This window comes from Phlebotomus papatasi, chromosome 3, assembly GCF_024763615.1.
Source record: "Phlebotomus papatasi isolate M1 chromosome 3, Ppap_2.1, whole genome shotgun sequence".
Classification (NCBI taxonomy): Eukaryota; Metazoa; Arthropoda; class Insecta; order Diptera; family Psychodidae; genus Phlebotomus; species Phlebotomus papatasi.
In genome coordinates this window covers 4,294,768-4,308,090 of record NC_077224.1, presented here as the reverse complement: position 1 = coordinate 4,308,090, position 13,323 = coordinate 4,294,768, and the positions used below count along the sequence as shown (strand labels likewise).

Here is a 13,323-nt window from a genome sequence, read left to right as displayed (position 1 = left end):
TCGGAGTGCTTGCAACTTGGAATACGCAAAAATTCTATTGAGAGTTGAATTTTGGAGTAAAGAATCGCATCAGGTGAACTGTTCTTGTTGGTCGAAATAAATAAAATTGGCTCGACGCGATTTTTTACCCCCAAAATTCAACTCACAATCGAACTTTCACGTATTCCGAGTTGCAAGCACCCCGAGTTGTACGCATTCCGAGGTCACCTGTAAAGAATCTCAGCTACCATAAGCTTATCTGGGCTTAAGACTGGTCATTTTTTATTTTAAATAGTCTGAGTGGGGAAGGTCATCAAAAGAAAGAAAAGTTCATTGAATTCGGTGAATAAACATAAGTGATAGAATCCGGTCCATATGGGTATAGTAAGGGTCGGGGTACAGTGGGTTAGGGTAGAGACGGATGGGACCTATTATTAGAAATACCTTGCTCTCAGATACAGTACAAGCTAAAATTTCATCGAAATCCCTTCATAAACACAAAAAATGCAGTCCGGGCAAGACATTTTTGGTTATAGCTCGGGTCAGGGAACATCGAGGGAGTAGTGCGACCCACCGTTGGAAAGGTCTCGATCTCAGTTACAACATACTAAAATTTAAAGAAAAAGCATCGTCTAGTTTTCGAAATATTCGCGATCGATTAATCGAAAATCGATTTTTCGATCCTTAGATTTAATCGGATGAAGTTGGGGTGTCACAAGATTTGTAGAATTCCACGAGAGCTTTCCAAAACACCGAATTTTTTCCAAATCTGATAACTAGAAGCGGAGATATGACCATTTGAAAATTGAATTTTTGACACCATCTAGCTCGGGTCAGGGGGGTCCGAGGGGGTTAGGTTTGGTATCGATTGAAAGCTCTTAGACCCAGCTATAACATACTAAAATTTGAGGTCGATCTGAAGTTGAGAAACGTCTGAAGATATTATTTTTTTATTAGGGGTCATTGAAGACTGGAAGTTGATATCTTTTACCGTTTAAGCTCCAGGACGGTCACAAGTTGAAAAAAAGACGACTATAATAACTGTTTGAGTTTGAGTAGTAACATTACCTTGAAGTTTTTTTTTCTAGTGAAAAATCAAAGGCCTTTAAAAGGCTCTCGGTCAAAATCCCGAATAGGTAGAAGTCCAGAATGGTCAAAATCTCGAATGGGTCGAAATACGGAATGAGTCAAAATTCGGAAAAGCCAAAATCTTTAAATTCAAAATCCCGAATTCTTAAAAGTATCATTACTATTTAAATTTTTAAATATCTGGAAATTTTGGAATTTTTACCATTTCGGGATTTTGGTTTGTTGGGATTTTGACTTCTCGGAATTTTGATCCATTTGGGATCCTTGCTTCTCAGGGTTTTGCCCACTCGATATTTTGACTTTTCGGGTTTTTGGCCTTTTCGGGATTTTAGCCTTTTCAGAATTTTGGCTTTTCGAGATTTTGGTCCATTCGGTATTTTGGTTTTTTGGAATTTTGATCTATTCCGGATTTCGGCTTTTCTGTATTTTGACCTTTTCGGTATTTTGGTTTTTGGCCCATTTGGGATTTTGGCTTTTCGGGATTTTGACCTTTTCGGGATTTTGGATTTTCGAGATTTTGGTCCAGTCGCGATCCTCGCTTCTCATGATTTTGTTCCTTTCGATATTTTGGTTTTTTGGAATTTTGATCCATTCCGGATTTCGGCTTTTCGATATTTTAACTTACTCGGTATTCTGGCTTTTGACCCATTTGGGATTCTGGTTTTTCGGGATTTTGGCCTTTTCGGGATTTTAGCTTTTCGAGATTTTGGTCCATTCAGGCTCCTCGCTTCTCAGGATTTTGTCCCATTCAGTATTTTGGCTTTCTGGGATTTCGATGCATTCCGGATTTCGGCTTTTCTGTATTTTGACCTTTTCGGTATTTTGGCTTTTGGCCCATTTGGGATTTTGGCTTTTCGGTATTTTGGCTTTTGACTCATTTGGGATTTTAGCTTTTCGGGTTTTTGGCCTTTTCGGGATTTTGGCTTTTCGGGATTTTAGCTTTTTCGAGATTTTGGTCCATTCGGGCTCCTCGCTTCTCAGGAATTTTGTCCCATTCAGTATTTTGGCTTTTTGCTATTTTGATCCATTCCGGATTGCGATTTTTCGGTATTTTGACTTATGTGGTATTTAGGCTTTTCGGAATTTTGGCTTTCGTGATTTTTTTTCTTTTCTGAATTTTGGCTTTTTAGGATTATTGCAAATTCTAATTAATTTAATTTTATCTTCGTTGATTTTGAATTTCGGTTTTTTAACCTTTCGACCCATTCGGGATTTTGTCTCCTCGTGATTTTTTCTTTTCGTAATTTTGTATTTCGATATTTTAGCTTTGTGAGATTTTGCATTTCGGGTTTTGCTTTTCGGAATTTTGACTTTTAGGATTTTGGCGGGTTTTGCTTTTCGGAATTTTGACTTTCAGGATTTTGACGGGTTTTGCTTTTCGGAACTTTAACTTTCAGGATTTTGGCGGGTTTTGCTTTGCGGAATTTTGACCATTACTGCTTTAAAGTGGGACAGTTCGAAAATCTTATAGGGAAATTATGAAGATAATTGAGAGGATAATGAAGCCTACATCCTTGATTAAGAAAACGCTAACTGTTGAAGTTTATCTTCAGGATCCCTACAAACTTATAGAATAACCTCTGATACAACATTAAAAAGAGAAAAAAATAGCGTGAAAATGCAATGAAAAGTGTAGAAAAAGTTTTATTTGCAAATTATTCATCTGTATTAATTTTTACCTCCATAATTTATTTTGATAATTTAATACAAATACATCACAATATTTTTTTCCATAATATTTTTTTTTATACTTCTTCAATTCTACTTCCAATTCCCTTTTCTGTGGGTTCCATTCAAAAATATTTCTTTTATCTTCAAAAAATACAGGAATTCTTTTAACTTTTTTTTGTGTTTTGCTTTTTTTCTCAATTATGAATTAGAAATTGGAAGAATGTTGAAGAGGTATAAAAGTAATTCTTTTTTTCTTGTTATTACAGTGTAATTAAGCAAAATGGAATTTTTTAAGCTTGGATTTTCTCTAACAGTTTTCTTATTTTTCATAAATTACTAAGTACTTAAGGGACAAAAAAAAACGATGAAAGGGATGTGCAATGGGAAGTTGAGGGTGAGTGCAGAAATGGGATTGAAATGCAATTTGACTCAGCAAGTGGACAAAGGAGTATTTGTGCCAGAGAGAGAGAGGAGGAATGCGCAGGATGGGTGATCCAAGTGGAAGATCCGGGAGAATTCATTCGGATGGAGTGAGATCCTTCTCGGGTTCATTTTCCGTGAGTATTTGGTGGAGTAGCTCGTAGACGGGCTCGAAGGCTTTCTTGCAGCCGGCATTGGTGAGATTCAGGTAGTCATACATGTCATGGTGACTGATAGTGCCGTCAGATTGCACGAGACCCTTCTCAATTGACACAGTCTGCACCCTGGGCATGCCCGAGCACAATCCAGCCACCAGCCTATTGACCTGCCCATTCTTTTCGCGCAACTTATTGGGCATATGCCCACGAGGTAGGAGTGTTGGCAGCACAATATAGGCCTCCGGAAGCTTCTCGCGAATCGCCCTGACGAGCGTCACGATGCCCTCGGCCGTCTCCTCGGGTGTATTATCTACATTATTAGTGCCCACGTGCACCACCACAATACGCGCCCGCACATTGTCTAAGACACCATTGTGAATCCTCCACAGTGTATTCTCTGTCCGGTCATCCCGGATGCTGAAATTGAGGCAATGCATCGGGGCAAAGCACTCATTCCACATTTCTGTAAATTGCAATCCCTCCAGGATGCAATCCCCAATAAAAATCACCTCAGGATCCTTGTCCCGAAGCTCCGACACGAATCTCTTGTGCTGCATAAAACAAAGAAAAAGACAAATATTAATCCAAATGAGAAAATTCCAACCTGGCCCAATCCAAAAGGGTGGGCTTTTAGTCAAGTGAATGCGGTGATAATTACAATTGATATCCATCTGTTATCGCCGTTGGTGTCTTCTAGAGGTGTTGGTACACATGTATTCATTATCACTGGACCACTGGAACACAAGTTACTGGACTATCCTGCCGGATTTATTCCGTCTGTTCTCTTTCCGCTCCCGGATCAGTACAATTTTGCCTGACAGGTAGCAAACTTCTCTTTAATTACACTGACCATATTATACGCGTAATATACTTATTTCATTTTTCTACGGGATGTCTACGTTTAAATTTAAATTTACTAACGGACTGTCAATGTCAAGGGGGTAATCATTGGCAGAATACAAGCCTTTTTGGACAAAATATAACACTTTCCGTACATTTTAGACAAATTTCAGCAAAACCAATCTGATTATGCGGTACAGTAGACTCTCTCTCAAATGAGCATTTGGGGCAAAATGTCATCCGGTTTATCAATAGATTTGGGCGTCAAAGCCTTTGTAAATTCCACAAAAAAGCGCTCAATTATAAAGGATCACGATAAAATAGGAAGAACTATAGCGAATTTGATTGAATTAGCTTCATAATTGAACGTGAAAATTGTCAACAAAATTTGTCGCCCGATTGAGAGAGAGTCTACTGTAGATACTTTTTGCAGTTTATGTCAAATACTGCTCGGTTAAAAAAAGAACCCGAAAAACCAATAAAGACGCAGAGGTGTGCAAAAACCGTTGAAACCGAATTAACGTCAAAATAAGTTTGTTAGCGTTTTGACCATTGACGTACATGTTTCATTTGACGTTTATTCGGTTTCCAACGGTTCTTGCACGCCTCTGGTGTAAATAAAGAAGGTGACGAAAATTTTTGACAGCATTAAAATGGCGCCCCTGTAGCCGATCGGCCGCAAAGTTTCACAGTAACAGAAAATTCCGTGGAAATAAACGCTAATATTCCGCTTGGAATTCTGCGGAGTTATCAGCTTTTTTTCGCGTGGATTTCCTGGAAAAAAAAGTCCGAGGAATTTTCTTGCAACATATCTGAGAGCATTCCCTGGAAATTGATTTAAAATTTCCTTTGAATATTCCGAGTATATTTTCTGGTATCTTTCCGGCCAAGACTCCATGGTAGTAAGCGCGAAAATTCTGCAATTATTTTTCGCCCTAATGCTATAATTCTTGCGAGCTAGACATACTCAAATGAACGATATGGTAGCAATATTTTCAATTCAAAAGTAGAACTATTGCGTGTTCGTCTGATAGATGAATATCCTCCAAGTTCTATGCTGCCAATTGGCACTGATCGTCCATATTTGTGGATGTTTTTTTTCTGGAAATTCTCAATGAAAGTTCCACGAAATTTTTAATCAATTTTTGGAATTATCTTGAAGAAAAGTATATTTAAAAAATCCACTGGAAAAGTCGTGGAATTCCGTAATATTTAACCACGGAAGCCTCTAAGGCCGTTGCATGGAAATTTCCACGGAGAATTTCGTGGAAATAAAGAGAATTTTTAAAGGGATGACTGCCGATTATACGCTAATAATCCATATGAAAAGCCGTGGAAATATTCGTCAGAGAAAATTCCATGGAAAGTCGCGGACATTTCTTATTAGACGGTCCTATACAGAGTTCCGCAAACGTAAATGGAACGCTAGGAAGAAATTTAGCGTCAAATTCCATAACGGAAATTTACGCGGATTTTTAGCGATAAAATCAGCGGACATGGCAGAAAAGGCTGCTGGAAATCCAGTGGAATCACTGCGGCCGTTGGCTATAGGGTATCTTATGAATCCATTTACAAAAAAATATATATAATTATAATACACCTAAATTAAAATTCCATTGCCAAGAATTCTTGTCCGCTTATTTCAGAAAATTGACCAAAGAAATTCTTGAGAATTTTTAAGATATTTTAACATTTCATGAATTCTATAAAATCGAGAAATATTGAAAAAAATTCGGAAACTCATTTAAATACTAAAAGACTTACTGTGTTATCACACTTGCACATTAAAATTTTAATATGATTCACATTAATTGTCGCTGGTGAGAGTTCAAATGTGTAATTTGTGTGTTTGAATCATTTTATATTCAAAATTTGATCTATTTGTTAATAAAAAGGTAGTCTTGGCCCGCAAAATTTAATATAAATTGATTTATAGCATTAATGCGAAAAATTAATGCGATTTTCTCTTTATTTTTTTAATGTGAAAAATATTTATGCTTTAGGTAAATTTAAACTTATTTTTGCAGGCCAAGTCCACTTCTTTATCAATAAATAGAAAAACCCCAAATATTAAGTGACTCAAAGACATAAATAACATATTTGGACGCTCACAAGCGACAATTAATGTGAATCACATTAAAATTTTAATGTGCAAGTGTGATAACGCCGTTAGAACATATGAAATTTAGAGCCTATATGATTTTCATTTAATGGTACAGTCGATGCAAAATTATTTCCAACTAATTGGCATATTTTCCTGACTTTAAAGGTATTTAAAATCTCTCTTTTAAAAAATATTAACACGTGTCATTTTAATTTAAAAAATAAATCATCAAATCGAATAAATTTTTGATTTAAAAAAGATTACGTGCAGTATTAAGAAAAACAATAATTTGTAATTTGCTATTATATCGCGATAATAAAGTAATTTTTGCGCAAAAATGCGCTTCAGAAAATTTATAATCCAAAAATGTTTTATTAGACCAATTGTCCCTTCTTGTAATATGTACTTTTGCATTCCTTATTAATCAAAATAGTGTTGTACAAAAGGATTTTTCTCAAACCTACCCTGAATTTTGGGACAGCTCAAAAGAATGTGAGTCTCCCAGCTCAAAATTTCATTTTAATGTTTGTGTTGTAATATCGACAATTATTCACAATTAACCCAAATAACTGTATTCAAATAAATTATTAAAAGGATTTTCTTGTGAAAATGACTTAACTCTAAGGAATTAAACAATTTTCACATTAAAAAACCTTCTCTACGTGAATTTTCGCGGCATTTCGAAGAATGCCACTAGGCACCAACAAATTCACTTCGGGTTTTCTTTTAGCTCAGGCCTGTGTTAGAGGGTTAACGAAGCTGTATGATTATTTTTTAATTGCCCGACTTTTAGTATCTTCTAGTAAATAATTTTGTAAGGAAAAACGCGTGAAAAATAAGGAAAATCGGAAGTCCTTTTCCCACCAAAAACTCGTCAAATTTCGACATGAATTCGTGTGGGCGATTTTTTTATTGTGAAGTTAGGCACAAATTTCCATTTTTTTTAAATTTATATCCCAACGGAAAAACACTTAAAACAATTTTTATTACATATATAATTTATTTCCTTATCTTTTAATTTAACATATAATTTATGATATTGTTTTATTTATTAATAATTTTACTTCCATGGAACTGTGAAACGTTTGCGATGCTTTGGTGGAAAGTAAGAATCATACGAAGATATGGCTCTCTGAGTGAGAAATAATTGAAAGGAATTGAAATATGAAGTACTTGAGGAATTATCGAGGAATTCCTTGTGAAGTTCTTCCATGTGCTTCTTTAGCAAATCCTTCTCCAGAAATATTCCCTTGCAGTGCGGACAGGGGGATGCTTCAACTTCTGCAGTGTCGTCAGTGGCTTGTCTTTTGGCCTCATTGAAAGATTCAGCTGAAGCTTCCGTGTCAGCCTTCCGTTTGCGTCGATCTGCATTGGGTGGATGCTCCTGGGACATGTGGGCCATCAGATCCTCGACAACGTTGAAGAATTTCCAGCAAAAGTTACAATTGAATCGTACAACTTTATGCGTAATTGCATGAGAATCGAGATGAGCTTTGATTGGGCTCCTGAATTCGCAGAAGAGGCATTTGTACAATCCTCCGGACTCTATGTAATCGGGAGATTGGTGCTCTGTGAACCGGTACTGGATTACATTGGTACTATTGATAGAAGGCTGTGGAAGCCTCCTGCTGTCGCGAAGAGAGATTGCTTTATCAGAAATGGCTCAATTGATTGACTCACTTTGACCCTAATAATCTTACTGAGAATGTCTGTTGGCCTCCATAAAGTAATCTTCCTTCACAATTCCATCCAAGGATGTGGCTTTCTCGTATTGGTTCTGCATAGTTAACGGAAAAATCCGCGGGAATTCATTACTTTTCTGGACACACACACAATTATTACTTTTTTTCTATGCAGAGTTTTTTTCGCTCGACAAATGTCAAATGATTGCTTCGCAGGCTTCCTAAAATTTCACAGATATTGCAATCAAGGGAAATGGGAATTTCTTATTAATGATTTGTTCAACGTGAGCGAACTATTTCTTTTCTGTGTTTATTGATTACAGCCTTGTATTTTTTCAAGAATTCCTGCTTGATAAAATCGGTTGAACCTCAAAGTAATTACTACGGAGAGGACATTTGAATAAAAAATCTGTGCCAGTTTTCATATACAGTAGACTCTCTCAAATTCGGGCATATGGGACCGAAATGTCAGCCGAATTAGACAGAAATTCGTGCGACAAACTTTTTGAAATGCAACGATTTGTTATTCATGTGCATATAGATATTGAGTTTACACGCTCATATAACTATAACGTAAATTGCATGAAAATCCATCAATAATGCAAAATCACATCAAAACTAAGACAAACCATGCCAAATTTGAGCATATTTGATTCATTTGATAATCATAACCAAACTTGAAAAATGACAACAAACTTTTTTCAAATGTAACCGCTGCCCGAAATAAAAAGTGGCCCGATCTTAAAAGAGCCGAATTTGCGAGAGTCTACTGTAAAATAATTTTCTCAAAATTAAATAGAGCGATTCTCTCAAATTCGGGCATTTGGGACCGATGTCACCCGAATTAGAGAGAAATTCGGGCGTCAAAAGTGTTTGAAATGCAACGATTTTTGTTCATCTGCATCCACATATTGATTTTACATACTCATATTTATTGTAAATTTTGTGAAAATCCCTTAATATTGCAAAAACACATCAAAACTAAGACAAACAATGGCAAATTTGAGCATATTTGCTTCATTTTGATAATCATAAATTAAATTGAAAAAAATGTCGACAAGCTTTTTTCGAATTTAACTGCCGTCCGAATTATAATAAGTAGCCCGATCATAACCCGTCTTAAGCCTTTAACCAACAATAAATTTTAAACTCAGAAACATAATCAATGATAAGCCTTACATCTAACCTTGGAAAGTCCAACAGAGTCTGATTCGGTGTATTTTGTGCTTCTATGAACGATAGGGACAAAAATAGCCTACAAATTTAAATAATTTTTCTAACAATTCTAATGAATGATAATATTCAATCTAATGAAAAATAATATGTTTGAGTATTGTAGTTTCTTTTACCAAAACGGTTTTGCTTAAAAGAAATTGGAAGTATAAAATATATTTAAAATTATTTTTCATTATGAGAATTTAAAAATTCATCATTTTCTAGCTTAAAAATTTACTATATAGCAAATAGCTAGAGACTTCCAAAAAATATCCTAGATTCCTTCAATCTTCTACCTTACAATTATGTACAGACATAAGAAAAAAATAATTTTAGGTAGTCAGGAAAAATTATTTTCTTTATGGGACACCGGTGTTCCAATCTTCCTTAACACTTCGAAGAACCCTAACTAAAAGTGTCACGGAAGGACCAAGTGGCAGCCGCTGCCACTTATCGGATTTTACATAATATTTTAATATTTTTACATATATTTTAACATTCGGAGCCTCAGTCAGTTCTTTTCTGGTGTCTGAATCAGAAATTTCACCTCCTTGGGTACTGTATCTAAAGATTTTTAACCATTCGATGTTTTCATTTTTATCAGAATCATGGCGTCAGGGAAAGTGGTCTGCCTTTGAATGCGGCAGCCTTTGAATATTTCAATTTTTCTCTTATTTTTCAAAGCAAAAATTCTACATATGAACAATAGTTAATACTATTAACTATTTTCTATTAACTTCGCTTAACAAAATGGATTTTGAGCTTTGGTAAATAAGAGAAAAATTGAATAATTCCCATAATTATTCATATTTCATACACATTTCCCAATTCAATATTTCCCATAATTCTTCTCAATAATTTGCAAAAACACTTTCAATTTGTTCTTTTAAGGCTTTTATACATTAACAAACAAGAAAATTACATCTGCAGAACGTCAAACTCCCATATAAAATGCATATGGCAGCTACTGCCACTTGGTCCTTCCGAGTGCAGTTTTTTGTTTTTGCGATATATTTACATTAATATTTAATTTTTATTAAAAATTTTATAACGAAAAAATAGCCAGATAAATTCTGCACGCATTCAATCGGGTCTCCAGGCGAAATAATATATTCTTCACTATAAAGAATAAAATTGAAAATTAAATTGGCAGCGGCTGCCACTAGGGTCCTTCCAAGTGTTAAAGGGTTAAAAGAGCCGAATTCGCGAGTCTACTGTAAAATGAATGTAATCAGCACTTGTTTTTCGGGCAATGCCGGGAATACTGATAATACAGGCACTGTTACAAAGGAATTGAATCACTTCATGTTTCTTTTAGGGTAAATGTCCTAATTCAAAACCATTTCCAGACGCTTTAACTTTGACACAAGATTCGTCACATTAAGTTAATATTTTTTCTAAAGAGAATTTACATAAATTTTCTTCTTGACTCTTCTAGAATGTTACTGTTTACTGAAAATTCTTTAAATATAATTTGAAAACTTTTGAAATACAAGAAAAATACACGAATGCAAAATGTTTCAATTGGAAACAAATTAACCCTTTAAGGACGATTGGAACACCGGTGTCCCATAAAGAAAATAATTTTTCCTGACTACCTAAAATTACCTTTTCCTTATGTGTGTACGTAATTGTAGAGTAGAAGATTGAAGGAATCTAGGATATTTTTTGGAAGTCTCTAGCTATTTGCTATATAGTAAATTTTTAAGCTAGAAAATGATGAATTTTTAAATTCTCATAATGAAAAATAATTTTAAATATATTTTATACTTCCAATTTCTTTTAAGCAAAACCGTTTTGGTAAAAGAAACTACAATACTCAAACATATTATTTTTCATTAGATTGAATATTATCATTCATTAGAATTGTTAGAAAAATTATTTAAATTTGTAGGCTATTTTTGTCCCTATCGTTCATAGAAGCACAAAATACACCGAATCAGACTCTATTGGACTTTCCAAAGTTAGATGTAAGACTTTTCACCAAATCAGACTTTGTTGGCTTTTCGAAGGCCAAATATAAAACCTTTTACTGATTTTGTTCATTGGTTTCATTTTTGTTACTGATTTTCGGTCCGCGAAAACTGTCTCGTCGTTAAAGGGTTAATCTAAATGGAGACAAGAGAAAGTTTCTATTTGGAGACAAACAGCGTAAGTGAAACCGCGACGAAAGGCTTCCAAAACCTTGTTGAGTTGCTCCTGAGCGCAGAATTTGTTCTTATTCCTGGTCTTTTCTCCTTTCCTATCTGAGACAATAAGAAAATCTCTCCAAAAAAATCATTTTTCCAGGGTTTCCTATTGAAACATTTGCAGGCACTTTAGAAAAACCATTTTTGTTCACGAAATAGGTAATTATTTTATTTGAAAACTTCAGGTACCGTTAAAAATAAAGATTAGCACTTAATTTAACTAAAAATAGCTAGAAATATGACATAAATGTTAAACAAAACGAATAAACAACAGTCACTTTATTGTGTTTTTCATTGGAAAACATGATCGATCAATGAAAAATTCGATGGTGAAAAGGTACACTTATTTTTTTCTGAGTAATTAACAATTAAAAATTTGTGAATATAAATAGATTTTCGCTTTATTTGGAGCAAAATTAACTAAATAATGAAACTGTGGTATAGAAAATATATAAATATAATAATTTAGTACTGTATTTATCATGAAAACAATGATGTTTCCATCTGGAGTAGCGAAAAATTTCCATTTGAAGCAGGTTTTGAATTAGTTTAATTTACCCTATTGATAGCTCGTTATCAAAAGATGTCCAATTGTGTGAGGCCCACCAAAAAATTGGGAAAGATATTTATCTCTAGATATATCTTGGCCCACGATAGTTGTGCTTCTAAAAAGAAAGTTCAAGATGTACTTACAAAAAATACGAAATCTTGCATATTTTTGCCAAAAAACTTATTTTGTCAATAAACTGATGATGATATCGACTTGGTAGGTTCTGAGTACCCCCCCAGCCCATAAGTTGATCCAAGGAATCCAAATGTCACTTCAAAATCATCCCCACGTCTAATCTTCCCTTCCAGAAACCACTCTTTTAGGAATATCGGAAGAACTAAACCATCGATGCTTTTCATTTTTGAATATGTTTTAGAGACCATCCTAGCGGACATTTCATCGGATGTCGTTTCCAACGGATGCCTATTTATTAAGTTCTGTACACTAGAACCGGAGGAATAATTGATAATATCAGACAAAACAACAAAAACAAAAAAAATAATTAAAATAAATTGTGACGTATACGAGCAAAACCAAGAACAGACTCGATCAGAAGACTCGACTCTACCGAACGTACCATGTGAGATCCGTGTACCAAAAATCGTGTTGCAGTGTTATTCAGCAAATATTGAAATAAAAATCTATAATTTTAATCAATTGATTTTTAATGTCTAATTTTACTCTCAGTGTCCAAGAGCACTTTCCCTAATTGCAATTACCGATCATTGCAATGTCATTCGGTTAGTGCATCGATTTTCTGATTAACTAATAAACCTCATTAAATGAGCCGGTTTCTTCGCATAATCACCTATAGTCCCTATTTGTATGATATTTTTACAGATAAAGCTGACAATTTATTTATAGAAATCTACCAAATATTCAACATTCTTATGGTCAATGCTAAAGTTATTTTTGAATAAGTTGCCCAGAAGAATCATCTTTACTATAAGTTTCTGAGGGTTTATGGATTGGTGTAAATAAAAAAAATCACATGGCGCGCATGCTCAGAAGTCGCATCTCTCGCTATAACACAAATTTTATGACTCACTCACCCAAAAGCAATAACACATCGCGAATCACTCTCGGGCAATAAAACTCAGTGCAGTAATCTTCTGCAGAAAGATTAGCGCCCCCTTAGCACCCCAAGAGACCACCTGTTGCCTGCCTTCACCTTTCCTTATTGCTAAATTAAAAATTGTTTTAAAAATAACCACTCAGCTTGCACCTTGCCCATCACCCCGGGAAATCCCGAGGCTGACGATCCTCAATGGTCCGGGAGTTGTACCGAAGTACATCTCCCAAACCCTTTTCACGCTCCGGACAAGATGCTACACCTCATCATCGTGGTTGCTTAATGTCTCCATGTTGGAAACTTGTTTGGTGAAGACATACTACAGAAATGATCCTGTGAAGTATAGTCTTAATC

The 13,323-nt window shown here is 34.9% G+C and overlaps 3 protein-coding genes and 1 non-coding gene across 5 annotated transcripts in view; all 4 read right to left on the bottom strand.

Moving 5' to 3' along the window:
* LOC129806475 (GTPase-activating protein skywalker) overlaps window positions 1–13,323 on the bottom strand; it is a 341,214-nt gene that overhangs the window by 22,502 nt on the left and 305,389 nt on the right. The gene's annotated exons all lie outside the window — the stretch shown is intronic.
* On the bottom strand, window positions 2,688–4,168 carry LOC129806504 (platelet-activating factor acetylhydrolase IB subunit beta homolog). Its single transcript, XM_055855147.1, has 2 exons — window positions 3,976–4,168; window positions 2,688–3,868 (listed from the first exon to the last, which is right to left on the bottom strand). Exons 1-2 carry the CDS (start codon window positions 4,036–4,038, stop codon window positions 3,257–3,259), a joined length of 675 nt encoding a protein of 224 aa, XP_055711122.1. The 5' UTR covers window positions 4,039–4,168; the 3' UTR covers window positions 2,688–3,256.
* On the bottom strand, window positions 7,242–8,157 carry LOC129806506 (zinc finger protein 521-like). Of its 2 annotated transcripts, none has more exons than XM_055855148.1 (2): window positions 7,962–8,157; window positions 7,242–7,889 (listed from the first exon to the last, which is right to left on the bottom strand). In XM_055855148.1, exons 1-2 carry the CDS (start codon window positions 8,042–8,044, stop codon window positions 7,322–7,324), a joined length of 651 nt encoding a protein of 216 aa, XP_055711123.1. In that variant the 5' UTR covers window positions 8,045–8,157; the 3' UTR covers window positions 7,242–7,321. The 2 variants fall into 2 exon arrangements, with proteins under 2 accessions (XP_055711123.1, XP_055711124.1); XM_055855149.1 differs by having other exon boundaries at window positions 7,242–7,886.
* LOC129808370 (small nucleolar RNA U3) lies at window positions 13,107–13,319 on the bottom strand. Its single transcript, XR_008752400.1, has one exon. It is a non-coding gene; the product is annotated as a small nucleolar RNA U3 (small nucleolar RNA).

Bases quoted from the DNA above. Each gene is read 5' to 3' on its own strand.
- LOC129806504 (XM_055855147.1), bottom strand. From the start codon at position 4,038: ATGAATACATGTGTACCAACACCTCTAGAAGACACCAACGGCGATAAC. The intron at 3,869-3,975 runs GTAATTATCACC...TGTTTTATGCAG, and splicing joins ATAACAGATGGATATCAATT to CACAAGAGATTCGTGTCGGA.
- LOC129806506 (XM_055855148.1), bottom strand. From the start codon at position 8,044: ATGCAGAACCAATACGAGAAAGCCACATCCTTGGATGGAATTGTGAAG. The intron at 7,890-7,961 runs GTAAGATTATTA...TCTTCGCGACAG, and splicing joins GAGGCCAACAGACATTCTCA to CAGGAGGCTTCCACAGCCTT.